We start from the raw sequence: 16,037 nt of genomic DNA on the forward strand, positions 1-16,037 counted from the left end.
GATACTCTCGTTAAAAAAGCTTTTCTATGTGGGTAAAAAATTACTCTCGTTTAAAATTACATTATTAACGACTGTAAATTGAAGTTGTTGTTATTAACACATATTACTATCGTCATTGATATTATCATTTATTAACTAGAAAAAAGACGGTCATTATTTATTAATACTACCTTCACAATAAATCTTCAGAAATTTGGCGCTAAAATCTTACTAAATTTTTGTAAAAAAAAAATTCCACTCTAAGTAGGAAATCCTATTTTTACGTAAATTAAATAGATATAGCACCCAAATTAATATAGTGGGGTCATTGAAAACAAAACAAACTCTGTAGCAAATCCCTAAATATTGGGGATAATGATATTTTGAGAAGACGATTTCCCCCAAAACCTCACGATGTTAACCTGGCCGCCACGCTCAACATCTCCACGCCTCCACCGTTTCGTAATCGCATTTACATTCTGTATCAGTCTAGATACTTTCACAAGCATAATCCCCAAACCCCACGTTATGCATCATTGTCTCCCACACCATCTCCACACCTCCATTCATTCCATTTTTTTTCTCTATATTCGGTATAGATAAGTTCAGAAAACTTTCACGAGCACCAAAAAGTTGAAGTGTTGAAGCTGTTCCGTAACTCAACGTCTACAAACAGTGAAAAGATAAAGTTGAAGCTGTAGCATAACTCAGGTATGTTTGTTCAATGTTCCAATTTATGAAAATTAAAAGTCAAATGGTGGAATTCATCTTAACATAACTTGATTTTTTAGTGGAATTGTTAAATTTTCAGTGTTGTATAATTTGATTGTGCTTTTTTTGTTGTTTAGAAATTTTGTTCCCAAATTGGTAAGACTGGTTTTATTTATTTTAGAGAAATTGCTGTCAGTTTTTATTTGCTTAAACTCTGAAATTAGAAACCCATAAAGTAGATTGATAAGGTTAAGCTTTTTAGGGCTAGTACGAATTAAGATTAGAGAGATGAGGGATGTGGTGAACATGAGGGTACAGAGTTAATTGAGTGCAAAAACAAAAAAAAAAACTTATAAATATAAAGAATTAAAAAATTATACAAATTCATTTTCTATGTGTTTGGGGTTCAAATGAGGATACAGTGTCAAGTCCATATTGATAGAAGCAAGGAAAAGGATACAACCATAATGGACAACACGACCAACTTACCCGAATATGTTCCTAGTGCATTGTTTTCCTGAATTTACTGTGTTTATGAATATGTTAAATTTTGCAATTAAAAAGCCAACTCATAGGTCCAAATGTCCTTTTATCACTTGTCATGGATTATTGATTCATTAGGTAATTCTGTTTTGCAGAAGTATCATTTTGATTACTGTAACTGTTATTTCTTCAATTTTCAATAAAATCCTTCATTTTCTGTTAATATTACAAGGCAATATATAGGTATTATACGAAAGTGTAGAGCAGCACTTTTCATCAATGTATTTTCATGTCACTGATTCAATTTATTTATTCAGTTTATCAGTTCAGACATTGTAAAACATGCCTAAAATGTATAACTAAGTGTGTGCAACTTTCTACTTCACCCTGGCCAGCTAAAGGCCATCTATTATTTGGAGTCCTTCCCCTACCTTTTTTCTAGAAAAACTCTAAACCTTCAGCTCAAGTGGTAACCTTTGCACCACATTAAAACCTTAAGGTAGAATGATAGTAAATGGTGATATAAAATGCCTATCCTGTAACAGATATAGAAACAACATCAAATGGATAAGTAGTTTAACAAAAAATTTGAAGATACATTAAATAATAATCAAAACAGAAAAAGGTACAGAGAATGATAGTAAATGGTTTTACCAACAATATTTAAGAGTGCTGTTTGTAATTAAATCAACCAAAAAAGTAGTTTTCATATTAACTTGACATGTGCCAACTATCTTATGTCAATATTTCACAAAATATAAGAAACTAAGCAGGGCCGTCTTAAACTTTTTGGGGCCCCTGTGCTAAATTTTTCTTAAACCCTTACTAATTAATAGGATTTTGTATTAAGGTTGTAAATTTTGAATGGTTGAATATCTAAATCACATACGTACTCAATGTAATGAAAAAGTGTAAATAAATCTTATTACATTATATTATTATTTTATTATTTTAAGCTAATATCTATATTCGACTAAGCACATCTTAAATTTTGGGGCCCTTATAATTTTGAGGCCCTGTGCGTTAGCACTCCTTGCACGCCCTCATCTACTCCTCTGAAACTAAGAATTGTATATAATGTAATTATCATTCATTTGTTGGGGCCTCACTTTTAAGCATAGATGAAAATGACACTGCATTTACTCTTATGGTACTAATTACACTATTTAGGATCTTAGAATTAGAAAGAAAGAAAGTCTCTTCTTATTAATCCTATTAGTTCATGGACCCAAATTAGAATATATATTATTTGGCCAGGATAAGGTACCAAAACAGATTTATGGTTATCAATTTTAGGCGCCACGTACAAAATAACATCAATATAGGCTTGAAGTTTAAAAGAGTAACAATTTAGACCTCGGATAATGGATTGGACACGTCATTCCTATTACTCCATTAAGTTCTGACTTCTCCCTCCACGTACAATTGATAGAACTTAACGGAGTAATATCAATGACATGTCTCATTCCGTTATCGAGGCCTAAATTGATATTTTTTTAAAATGTTAAGTCTATATTGGTGCTATTTTGTACGTGGAGCCTAAATTGATACTTCTCCAAAAACCATAAATCTGTTTTAATACCTTACCCCTATTATATTTTATGGCTTCTATATAAGTTATAGCCTATGTAAAATGTCATTTCTATTGATAGGATTTTCACTTCTTTAGAATGTAGTAATGCTATAGGACTTTTCCTAATCAAAATTACTAAGAATTAATGTGTTCGGAATAATTTATTCAAATAATTTATAGTGAAAACAAAGATTGAAAGTAATGTTGTCAGAATTGGACCGGAATTGGATTGCTTTCCTGTTTGGGTTAGTATGGGTTTTTCAATTTGCAACAACCCATCTGAAACTGGTGTCAACATGGGAACCGGATTCACCCTGTTTTTTTAATTATTAAAAAAAATTGAAAAGTCATTAGAAAACTCTCAACAACCGTGCTTCTTCTTCGATTTTCTTCTGTTCTTAGTCTTCTGCTTTGCTCTCTCAGTCTCGGCTGCTTCCCTTTTGCGTGTTCTCTCTCTTGATTCTTCTCCGCAAGCTATTGTCTAATTTTGCTATGAACTAATTGATTAATTAACTAAATTAACTAGTTGCTGCATGTGCTAAGTTATTTGCTGACTTTATTGAAAAAATAAAAGCTTGGATGAGGTGAACTTAGGAAGAGTTAAAGAAGAAAATCATTTAAGGTTAAGACCTTATGAGTTGAACTATCTTGATGCAACATCAGAGAATGAGTTTTGTCTTTGCTAAGTTTTTGGATTATAATAAGTTATTATATATAAATATATGTTATATTATTTATTTAATTATTATTACGTCATCCAGTCCGACCAATCCGAGTCAATTGGTTGAACCAAATGATCCATAACCCAATTATAAATCTAGTTTAATATCCAGGAAAACATTGTTTGAAAGTTATGCAGAACCCAAATCTAATCACCTGTTATGTGCTATGTTAGCTGATATCATAAAAAATCCAATCCACATTAATCCAAACATACAACTTCTTATTCTTACCTTAAAGTAGTAGTAGATCTACAAAGTCAACAGCTCAAAACATCCTTAAAAACCTACAAACTAATATCCTTAAACCTGGCCATACTAATCATAAAAATACATACCTCAAGGAGGAAAAAAGAATCTAGAAAAATAACTTGTGTATTGCATTAGCTAATTAAATGTGTAATTAATTACAAAATCCGATTTGATTAATATAAGATAGGGGATAAATTTCCCTAATTGTAATCCAACTTGTTAATTAGGATCTGCATGATCGAGTTCTAGAATAAGTCTAGAATAAGAACCGAAATAAGCATAAATCTAATCTGTATGATCTGACCTCCAAAGTAAAGTTTGGAGTGACAAAACACCTATTATGAATCTCTGAACTAGATTGAGTCTTTGATCCCTCCCCAGAAATGAGACTTGTCAAAATTTGAACTTTTCATCTTAAATTTTGTACCTTTGATTGAATTATAGAGCAAAGCATCTGTATTTGAGGTTTTAAAGTTAAGAGTTGTAGCAACAATAATATGTACACGAAACCAACACCCCAAATTATTAAATTGGAGAGGAACATCTACTTAAATTTGTGAAGTAGTTAAAGAATAACCAGAGAATGAAATGAAGATAGAGAAAATTAAGAATTCCACAATGAAAATGATACAAGAAAGTTCACAACTTTTACATCAATCTAAATAATACAAAGAAGTGAAAATGTATCACTTGCGACAAATACTAGCAGTAGGCAGTAGGCATTGTAAGGTGTAATAGGACCATACTTCTTCTTAGCTTTTGGTGTCCCTCTCATCGGCTAATTTTCAGCCATCACAACTTCCCCAAATGAAAATGTAGTAACAGCAACAGCAGTTGCTACAAACACCAAACCTCTCCATCCATTAACACTTACTTCCTCTTAGCTTCTGGTGTCCCTCTCAGCGGCTCAATTTCAGCCACCGCAACTTTGCCAAATGAAAATCCAGTAATAGTAGTAGCAGTTGCTGCTACAAACACCAAATCTCTCCTTCCATTAACACTTTCTTCTTCATTGTTCTTCATCTCCACATTCACCCTTTCTCCATCTGATACATTTGAGGCTTTAGACACAATAAGACCTCAATGTTGGGCTGTGAAAAATGATGCCATCTAATTTGGAGGCTATCATCATTGTATATATATATATATGGCTCACCAAAGGAAAACACTTAACACAGCAGACCAGTTCTACTCATGTAACTTTCTCTCTCTCTCTATATATATATATATAGAACTAGTCAATGAAATATGGTAGAAACATAGAGTTTTTTAGTCACTCAAATAGACAATGGCTCAGCTTTTAATAAACTTGGTCTAGTATATGAAACTGTCAAATTATATTTTTTAGTGTGTGGATTGGTACTGTCACAACAAAAACCCTCATCATGAAGAATTAATTTAAGAAACTAAAATAATACTCTTTTTTAGATGAATTTGGTTAATGGTTTGAGTTAAGTGTATTATTATAATTATTATTACATTTATATTTCAGTGTATTAATTGTTTTGTTGTTGCATGTTCTATTCTTCATGTGTTTCTTTATTTGATGATTTTAGGAGAATGACACCTAATAAAGAATGGATAAGACTTACTAAGATAGATGGGTTGAGTGAAGAGTATAATATTGGTGTTATAGAATTCTTGAACTACGCTTTCAAAAAAACAGGAGAAGCATACGAAATTCGATGTCCATGTGTTAGGTGTAACAACACCAATTTTGGAACTCGAAACTTGGTTCACACACATTTAATAACAAATGGAATAATGGAAAACTATACCTTTTGGTATCATCATGGTGAAAGACGACATGATCTTGATTCTGATGAAGAAGAATATGATGAAGATGATAATTGTAACATCCGTGTCTAAAATTTTTATTTTTCGAAATACATAGCGTTAATTATTTATAAATTTAAATATACTATTGGGTTTAATTTAATGTCTTTAAGTTTAAATTAAAAAGTTTTGGGTAAGTGTAATAAAAAGTTATAAATTCAAGGACCAAAATTGATATTTTTTAATTACTAATATACATACACGTGTAAGTATAGTTGAAAGTAATTTCAACTTATCCTATATAAAAAAAAAAGTAAAGAATAATTCATATTAAAGTAAATGGATTAATATGGTTATGATGTAATGTGCACAAAGCTTTTTACTACATCCAATTAAAAGAATGCTTTAATAATAGATGATGTGTCAAAATATAGAATTTAGTGATGACAAGTGTTTCATAAATTGAAATTAAAATAAAAATATACACACAATTATATATATTGGAGGGTATCTTAAAAAGGGGGATGAATGAGGAAAACAAAAGAGTTTTTGTTAGGAATTGGAGAAAAGCGTTTTTGGTCGTTGTTGACGATGATATTTTGGATTAGCTACCGACGACGATATTTCGGATCAGCTATCAATGGATTACACTGATTAATTTTCAGTGACCGACGACGATATTTTGGTAACTGTATTTGTTATCTAAATTATTTTATCAATGTTATAAGTATGATTTTGAGTAAGTTTAATTTCGATAGTTCCGTCAAATTTAATAGATTTACGATTAATGACTTAGCGTCTATCAATTACTCATAAAAATGTAAAATTTAGACAGTTGTCCATTAGATTTATTCAAGTCGGTATTTTAGCATCGTCACTAGTTTAAAAGTATAATCGGTATGAGTTTAAAAGTATAATCAGTCTGAATTACCTATCTCAGTGACCGAAAATAATCCAATAAGAATATTTCGATCAGTAAAATATTTTAAGCGACTTTAACAGTTAGAGTTAAAATAAGTTGAAAATAGAAGGACTAATACGGATATTTTCCAAATAAAGTCGGTATCGAGTCGAATATAAAATTTGTATAAAAATTTGAATATAAAATTAGTTCAAATAGATTTATGACAATATAATGTGTCTAATGGTATATTCGGTCTAAAATAACGATACTCAGTTAGCGATACGCGTAACAATTTCGGTAACAAACATAAACGGTTTGATAAAAGTGTTTAGTTTAAAATTATTTATATAATATATTTGAGTTACTTTGAATACTTCGATTCAATTGTTTAAAATATTATATACTTTGGATTTCGATTGAATACTCTGGATTTTGATTATTGGAAGAATAATTATTATTATTATGGTACTTTGAAAATCGGATTGATAAAATGAGTTTGACGATTTCTTACGAATTGTTTTTGAATTGAAGAAACTATTGCGGTTGTTGTTATTATTTTGGGATTGAAGTCCAAATATGATTTTTATGAGTTGTGATATTTTGAAAGATAAAATGGTTTTGTCCATCTAGGATTGCCCGGGGTAGGAGTTGTAAGTTTTAAGACCATACCTAAAGGCGGTATGGCCAGAGTGCACGGCTGGTAGTCCTAACGTTAGGCAAGGCGAGATATGAATGAGATATCTCGATTATTGATATGATTGATGTTATGATAAGCTACATGGGTGGAATTCGAGGATGGACACACACGCAAATTTTGTATTACGTTTTGATAATGTTTGATGATTTGAATTATAATGTTTTACGATTTATTTGATTATGAGTTGGTTTGTTAAAGCGGTTTGTTCGATTTGATTCGATTTGATAAAACGTTGTTCGATTTGATTCGTTTTGATAAAACGTTATTCGATTTGATTCGTTTTGATAAAGTGATATATATATATATATATATATATATATATATAGTAATAAAATGAAATATACAATTAAGTTATTAGCGTGTCAATCAACGTGTCAATAAGTTACAATGAGTTCATAAGTTAAGAGAACTACCGGAGTTAAGAGAGCTACCTAAAATAGGTAGAACTACGTGGCTTTGATTCCCGATTTAAAAATTAAAAGATGCTCGGGATACGTAGGAAGCTTGATAGAATTATCAAGTCCAAGCCAAATAATAAATAAAATTTTAGGTAGTCCGAATAAATTTTTATCTAAAAAAAATTGGTTCGGCTTTCAGGATATTAGAAGTTGGTTGTCCTGTTTTCTGTTCATACCCGATGCCGTTTTGGATCGGGTGTGACAATAGTGATAATGATGATGATGATGATTGGGCTGAAGATATTATAAATGATATATATCCTGATATTGAATTGAATGAAGAGGAACCCAATGATGAAGCGAAGAAATTTTATAGGTTATTACAAGATTTAGATAAAGTAGTTTACCCTGGTTGCAAGACCTCTAAGTTGGATGCGCTTGTCAAATTACTATACATCAAAAGTGTTGGTCGGTGGAGTAATAAATCATTTGACATGTTATTGCAAGTGTTAAAAGAAATACTCCCAAATGGTTCTACTTTGCCAGAATCATATTATGAGGCAAAAAGAATTATAAAAGATATTGGTCTCTCTTATGACAAGATTGATGCATGTGTCAAAGATTGTATGTTGTATTGGAAAGAAGATGAAAATTTGGACAGGTTCAAAATATGTGGTCTCTCAAGATGGAAAGATGATATTCGTAATGGGAAAACTAAACTTCGGAAAAATGGGAAGAAAATACCAGTCAAGACAATGCGTTATTTTCCTTTAAAGCCAAGACTTCAAAGATTGTTTATGTCAAAGAAGACATCTTCTTTGATGCGATGGCATAAGGAAGGTAGAGTAGATGATGGAGTTATGAGACACCCTGCTGATTCCCCCGCTTGGAAGACCTTTGATGATGTTCATAAAAACTTTTCCTCTGATCCTCTTAATGTAAGACTTGGCCTTGCTAGTGATGGTTTTCAGCCATTTAATCATTCTAAAACTTCATATAGTATTTGGCCAGTCATATTAATTCCATACAATTTGCCACCATGGATGTGCATGAAAGAACCTAACTTTATCCTTTCTACCCTTATACCGGGTCCTGATGGTCCAAGAGATGCAATTGATGTCTATCTCCAACCTTTAGTCGAAGAATTAAAAGATTTATGGGAAGTAGGAGTTGCAACATTCGATGTGTCGACAAGACAAAACTTTATGTTACATGCATCCTTGTTATGGACTATCAATGACTTTCCTGCATATGCAAATTTGTCTGGTTGGAGTACAAAAGGTAAGATGGCTTGTCCTTGTTGTAACAAAGACACTTGTTACTTGAGGTTAGCTAATTGTAAGAAGCAATGTTATATGGGTCATCGCCGATTTCTTGATAGCAAGCACAGTTGGAGAAAAGATAAAAAAAAAGTTTGATGGTACTCAAGAATTGAGGCCGCCACCGAAATCACTCTCTGGAATTGATATCATTGCTCAAGTTACTAGCCTTGAGGGAATCATCTTGAGTAAAGACCTTAGCATGCAGATAGAGGTGACAATTTGAACAAGAAAAGCATATTCTTTGAACTTCCATATTGGAGTAGTCTTTTGTTACGACACAATTTGGATGTGATGCACATTGAGAAGAACATATGTGATAATATTGTTAGGACAAGCATGAATGTGAAAGGGAAGACTAAAGACACTATGCAATCTCGCAAAGATTTGGAGGCAATGAACATTCGTCCAGACTTGGATTTGATTCTCAAGGAGGATAAGTTTGAGATTCCTATAGCATCTTACATGTTATCTCATGATGAGAAGCACTCATTTTGTTCATTTTTTAAGCAACTAAAGGTCCCTGATGGTTTCTCATCTAACATTTCTCAAAGTGTGAACATGAAAGAGCACAAAATTTCTGGTTTGAAGAGTCATGATTGTCATGTTTTGTTGCAACATCTAATTCCTCTTGCAATACGTGGCCTCCTTCCAAAAAATGTTTGCGAACCCCTTTATCGAGCTATCTTTATTCTTTATTAGTTTGAGTGCTAAGGCATTAAAGGCAGAAGAGTTGGAAGAAATTCGCAATCAGATTCCTATAACTCTATGTAAATTGGAACAATGTTTTGTTCCTTCCTTTTTCGATATAATGGTTCATTTGCCGATTCATTTGGCTAATGAAGCTTTGATATGTGGCCATGTACAATTTCGTTGGATGTACCCTATTGAGCGGACATTACATGATTTAAAACTTCTTATTCATAATATGGCTCGTCCAGAAGGGTCAATTGCATATGGGTATATTGCAAAAGAGTGCATGACTCTATGCTCAAGGTACTTGAATGGTATTGAGACAAAATTTAATAAACCAGATAGAAATGGCGATGGTTGTTCAGATTATTTTGATGGTGGATTTTCCTTATTTTCGCAACATGGGCGATGAATGGGTGGAAGCACATGCATATGTCATAAATAATTGTGATGAAGTCATACCTTTTCTCGAGTAAGTCAATATCTTGAAGAGCTATAATTGTATTTTAAATTCTTAAATAATTATGAATAATAATTTCTAAAAATTCGTTGCAGAGAGTATTCCCAGATTCGAGAAAGTATTCATCCACAACAATCTTTTAATGATTGGTTTAAAGATACAGTGAGTATATCTTTAAACTCTTCATCAAGAAAATATATACCACGTTTAAATGTCTCATACGTAATTTTATTGTAGGTTGCAAAAATGTATGCATCTAGCAAGGAATCCAATATTCGAGATTTGTTGTCATTATCTCGTGGTCCATCCCAATATGCTACAAACTTTGATGGTTATATTGTGAATGGGTATAGGTTTCGCATTGAAGATTGTGATAAACGACGTAGAACACAAAATTATGGTGTGTGTGTGAGCAGTGATGTTGGAAATGAGGGAGGACCTATTGATTATTATGGGATTTTAACTGAGATTCTTGAATTGCAGTATCTTGGTGAGAAAAGAGTTGTCCTATTCAAATGTAAATGGTTTGACGTTCATGACAATGTGTGGGGATCAAAAATAGATGAATTTGGATTCATTTGTATCAATCCTCAACGTTGTTTGAGAACAAATGAACCATTTATTCTAGCAAGTCAAGCTTCTCAAGTCTTTTATGCTATAGATAATGCTAATAAGAATTGGCATGTTGTTATTAAGACACAACCACGAGATTCATACAATATGTCTTCTCAAATAGATGATGACAATGAGAATTTTGATGATCTTGGTGAGGCTTATCAAGAGGGTGAATCATTCAAGTTTCAATGTGGCACTACATTGAATACAACAGACGGGAAAAATTGGGCACGAAGTGATTCATTACCAATTACTTATGATGTGTCAAAATCTAAAAAGAAAAGAAAGCGGTAAATAATATCTTGAAGCTGAGATTTTTTTTTCAATATGTTCATTATTATTTTCTGATGTATCACATATGTTTGAAGTCGTTATATTATTTGACTTCTTTAAATAAGTAAAATGCTCAGACATGCACTTCCTTTCAAATATGTTCAATATTAATTCCTTATGCTCATTTTGTTTGTGTTCTATAGTTTTCTATTGACAAATATTGCATATACCTTTTTTTCAATTTGAGGTGAAAATGCAATCAAGCCAACTTCCTACTCGCAAAAAGTTCATCCAGCCAGGCAAACTGGGGAACAAAAATCGAGTATTGAGTGCTTTCCAACATTCAAGCGTACCTCATGATAAAAGTACTGAAGACACTCCGAAGGGTGTTACTCTAAGAAAAGAGAACCTTAAAGGTATTTTTCAATTTCTTTAAGGTAGTTTTCCATTTATATAATTTCTTTAAAATAGTTTCTATTTATACAAAATTGATTTTTTTTTGTAAATATATACTGCCTCTGCATCTGCAATTTGATGGTAAAATGTTGTATTTGTGTTATTATATTCGACTATAATTATCTTTATTAAATTAATGCTTTGTAGATGTTGGTTTGATTGTGCATTTTGGTGATCTACAATACCACGATAAAGGTTTCAACGAAGAATGTTGTTTCCTGGACATTTTGAGCATATGCAAAAAATTGTCGATATTTATTCTGTTGGCTTGAGATTTGCTGATGATGATGGAAGACCAGTACAAAATGATTTAGATGTCTTAAATATGTTCAAAAATTATTCGGGTTCTACAGTCATACATCTTTATGCCAAAAGAGACATAAACTCACGAGGTTTAATATACAAACTCCCAAGTGACAATCCTAATCTAGGTACTTTCATATTATTGCTAAAGATAATCTATTTTAACATTTAGTTATATATCCTATTTCACTCTAACTCTTATCTAAATTTTCATGTTATTAGCTTCTGATATTGCACCCATACCAATAGTGACAAATGTAAAGATAATGGGTGAGCTTAAGGTGAATCAGAAAGTGATGGTATATGGTGCTATTAGTAAGGGGGTGGAGACTGCGAGTATTGCCGAATTTTTCATAACTATGAATAAAAACTTGGATATTGAGAATGGTCTTACACCTATCAGCTCACCTAGCAAAGAGAAGGTAAATATTCTTTGTTATTCAATAATTATTATGTTGGACATATTTGCATTATTAATTTATGATGATGATATTGTTTATTTAGAAGCTTGAATTACCATTACAAGCTGTTGGTCAATTTGTTGTTGCCAAACTAACTCCCATGACAGAGGATGGAAAATCTGGTGATCCAAAGTATGCAATATCTCAAACATTTGTTAAGAGTAAGCATCTTTAATTGATGTATACTTTCATTTCAATAAATGCATACTTTCTTGTGCTTGTTTTATTTTGCTTAATTTCCTAAGAAAATAAAACATGAACATTCCGAATTCTTAGTATGAGTTTGTTTCTTCTTTTTAATTCTTTTTTATTCATTTTCTAGGTGATATTCCAAAAATTGTGAGAAAAGTTAGAGGTTGTAATAAGAACAAAAAAATTTGTTCTCTCAAACAAGGAGAGAAACTTGACATATGTTTCTACAACAATCGTGGCGTTGGAGAGAATCAGAAGTATTGGTCGAGGCATTTAGGGAAGATTGTACGTAATTGACATATTTGTCCTGTACGGGTACAAACATGGATGGATATAAGTGATGTCACAAAAAAGCACATGTGGGACACAGTTACAGTAAGTAGTTTCAACACTAATCAATTTAAACTATTTCAATATATATATTTAATAATATTGGCTATAATCAATTTGATGTAGGAGTATTTTAAACATCCTGATATCCAGTCGTACTATCTTCACACCTTAGAGCATATGAAGGAACTGTGGGGAAATTAGAGGGCAGAATTGAATAAAAAGTATGTGAAGACTTGTGAAAGTAAGGTGGAGGCTTTGAAAAATGTGGCTAAAGGCATGGATTCAAAAGATTGGGAATGGCTAGTAAATAACGTATTCTATACAGCAAAGTTTCTGGTATGATTTTGTGCATCTTAAATCTAATTTAGTTAACAAGGTTTTCAATTTGATGTCGGTGGTGTAATTTCATAGGAGATAAGCTTAAGAAATTCTCAGAACAGGGCTTGTCAACAAAGTATGCATATCCATTGTTGTGGAAGCAAGCCTCATAGGGAAGTGATATATGAAATGGTATTTTCACCACTCTTTCAAAATTTTCATTAGTTTGATTATCAATATTTCCTTTCTATTAATTTGTAATCATTTTATAGGGAGGCAAAGATGGCAACCCGCCAGATGTAAGAGAAGTCTTTGTTAAAACTCGAAAGATTGATGAAAACATAGTTGAACCAGAAACAAGAAAAAAATATGTAAGTTCCAATTTGTCAAGTCATCCCATTGAATTATATTTATTATATTTGACATAATTAAAATTTGTAGGATGAACTAAAGATGACAATGGAGTCAGAGCCAACTCTTACTAATTTACAAGTTGTGGAAAGGTGCTTCGGACGACAACACCATGGTCGTGTCTTTGGTTATGGAGGTGGCTTGAAGCGAAAACATTTTGAAAGTACTTCTCAAATCGAAGAACTCAAGACCAAGCTTCATGATAAGGAAGAGGAAAACCGTAAGCTTATGGATCGTTTGGAGCAAATTGAAAATCGATTAGTCCAAGTGGAGAATGAACGTGTGGAACACTCAGATACAAATACTTCATCAAATACTAATGATGAGCATCAAAAGGTACATTCATATCCTCTAATTTCATTATATTGTTACTTAAGCTTGGTTGCATCATTACTCTAGATAAAGTGTCATCCTTATAAGGTCTCTTATTAGTGCTTTCAAGGATTGATATACAAAGGATATGAATGTGCGTTCTCTCAATATTAGTTGACTGTTTCTGTCTAATTATTTGTAGGAAAATGTGCTTGAATATAGGGAAAAAATTGTGTGTGCTAGTTCAATGATAAAAGAATCTAGTTGGTGTTAATTTGGATTGTTTTATATTCACATTCTTTTCATTTTTGTGTGTTTTTTTAATGGATTTAGGGATGCATTATTATTTTTGTTTTCTGCCAAAGTTTGTTTAAGAGCTAACTGGTGATATCGAGTTTTGAAGTAAAGTGAGAAGTTTGAAATGAAATGATACTATGTCTATTATCCTTGCTTTTCTTCATGCTTTGTGTGCTTAGATTTTCATTAGTGTACTGTTGTTGTAAAAAGAAAAAAATCATGTGTCTCAATGTCATATCCCTCTTAATTGTTGTTTTAATCTGGTGCAAAAATCACGTGGGATATATTTGATGCTGATTATTTAGTTTCAATGCATAAATTACATAACAATCTGACTTTTCGTTAGTAGAGTTGAGTTCTGAGATTTTATTTGGCTGTGGGATGCGTTTTACAATTTAATGCAAACAATTTATATGAAAACAAATTACTAAACCCAAATACAAACTTAAAAACTTAACTATAAGCAAATAGCTCTAAATTTGTAGAAGAAATTAAGTTGTCCCAGGTTTTAAAAACTATGTTCAGGCTATCAAAATTCAATTGCTTTAAATTTTCAATTAATTTTTGCTTCAGTTTTGGGTTAACAGTTTTGCGTTATTGTGTGTTTTGAGTTTATGTTTGAGCTAAACACACAATTTTCATCATGTAACTTGCTGAACCTAGTAATAACAATAACAACATGAGATTGTTTGATTTGTCATCGATTATTGGATAGAGTAAGGAATTTAAATTTTCTCAGTTGGATTTTTCCATAGCTTTATGTTTGTCTAAGATTTGGTGCTTTTTTGAGTTTAACTTGGAAATTAGCTGGATTGAATCAAATAATTTATTTCAATAGCCATTGTTGCACATTAAAAACTTGATATAAACCTCAATGTACCTATTTGACAACCTTTAATCCTCATAGTTTATTGCTTGAAAATGGCCCTAACAATAGCGTTTATTTTTGTACTTTGCCCTTGAATTAATGAATGATAGTTTACAGGGTGATCAAGTTAACGCAAATTGAATGCTTATGTTGCTAAGGATTTAATAGGCTGTAATTTCTATTCTAATATACATTTTTACAGTTTTTACTCTTGATGCATGATTTGGTAATTACATGTCTCATATTCTCTTGTTTATTCTGTCTAATTATTTATAGGCATTTTTTTATGATGTATAACATGTGGCAGAAAATTAGTTCATAATATTTTACATTATATCTTTTAATTTTAAGTTCATTTTTTCTTTCTCCAGGGCGTTTAGCTACTCATTTATTCCCCAAAATTCAAGTAAGTTTTTGTTTTACTTTGAGAGTTTTAGTATATATTTAATTTCACCCACAAAATAAAAAGTATGGACAGTGAAAAAGTACTTGAGGTTTATTTATCTTCAAACTTTATTACCTTATAATATAGGAGTATATGATTAATATAGACCAATAATGTTCAATATTATGCCAATAATGTTTATTTTGGTCCATCTTACTAATATAGACCAATACGCTTTGTCTAAGTCTTTGCTTATTCTTTTCTCTTATACCTTTCCCTTATTATTGGATGTTTACATTTGTAACAGCAGAGCTAATTGTTCTGTTCGGTTGGATTATTCTTCTGGGATGAGATTTGGAACAAACTGTTGAAGTAGCTTTAATGGAGATTATATATGCCTTTGATTATATCATATTAATGTACGAAACAAGATGATTTGTTTTCCTATTTTAGAAAGAACAAGAACACATTTCAGTTCATAGTTTTGCACTTTTATTTTCAATCTTGTTAAATGACAAATTGGTTTATATTTTATTGAATTTACGTTTCAATTATTGAATTTGTATTTATTGTGTATTTAGATGATTCTAGTGTCACAACACATTAATTCATGATATAATTACTGATCTCTTAGTTGTAAAATATCACTTCTAATGACAGTACATATAGAAATAATGACGGTCTATTATCTCGTGAGAATGTTATAATGATGATGGTAGAAATTGGAAATAACGACGGTTTATTTTCTTATTAAAAGGTTATAATAACGACTGTTTATTCACTCGCTAAAGTATAATAACAATGACGGTGGTTTTTGGAAATAACGACCGTATATTCAATCATTAACGT

The 16,037-nt window shown here is 31.4% G+C and overlaps 1 protein-coding gene across 16 annotated transcripts; it reads left to right on the forward strand.

Annotated features, from left to right (window-relative positions):
* The first annotated feature begins 336 nt into the window (after positions 1 to 336).
* Positions 337 to 15,706, forward strand: LOC136224741 (uncharacterized). 16 transcript variants are annotated; one of them, XR_010686586.1, is made up of 15 exons: positions 337 to 690; positions 9,870 to 9,976; positions 10,060 to 10,126; positions 10,202 to 10,869; positions 11,056 to 11,268; positions 11,456 to 11,739; positions 11,834 to 12,033; positions 12,116 to 12,233; positions 12,395 to 12,639; positions 12,721 to 12,933; positions 13,009 to 13,107; positions 13,188 to 13,286; positions 13,357 to 13,662; positions 15,175 to 15,209; positions 15,496 to 15,706. XR_010686586.1 is itself a non-coding variant. In XM_066013154.1 (11 exons), exons 6-10 carry the CDS (start codon positions 12,874 to 12,876, stop codon positions 15,181 to 15,183), a joined length of 573 nt encoding a protein of 190 aa, XP_065869226.1. In that variant the 5' UTR covers positions 10,742 to 11,268; positions 11,456 to 11,739; positions 11,834 to 12,033; positions 12,116 to 12,233; positions 12,395 to 12,639; positions 12,721 to 12,873; the 3' UTR covers positions 15,184 to 15,209; positions 15,496 to 15,706. The 16 variants fall into 16 exon arrangements, 4 of the variants coding, with proteins under 4 accessions (XP_065869226.1, XP_065869227.1, XP_065869228.1 ...); XR_010686584.1 differs by lacking the exon at positions 337 to 690 and having other exon boundaries at positions 8,434 to 9,976; XR_010686585.1 differs by lacking the exon at positions 337 to 690 and having other exon boundaries at positions 8,434 to 9,976; positions 11,100 to 11,268.
* The last annotated feature ends 331 nt before the right edge of the window (positions 15,707 to 16,037 follow it).

This window comes from Euphorbia lathyris, chromosome 3 (genome assembly GCF_963576675.1).
Source record: "Euphorbia lathyris chromosome 3, ddEupLath1.1, whole genome shotgun sequence".
NCBI classification, from domain to species: Eukaryota; Viridiplantae; Streptophyta; class Magnoliopsida; order Malpighiales; family Euphorbiaceae; genus Euphorbia; species Euphorbia lathyris.

Excerpts from the sequence above, each read along its gene's own strand:
- LOC136224741 (XM_066013154.1), top strand. The coding sequence starts at position 12,874 with ATGGATTCAAAAGATTGGGAATGGCTAGTAAATAACGTATTCTATACA. Across the intron at positions 12,934-13,008 it reads TCTATACAGCAAAGTTTCTG|GAGATAAGCTTAAGAAATTC; the intron begins GTATGATTTTGT and ends GTAATTTCATAG. Across the intron at positions 13,108-13,187 it reads GGGAAGTGATATATGAAATG|GGAGGCAAAGATGGCAACCC; the intron begins GTATTTTCACCA and ends ATCATTTTATAG.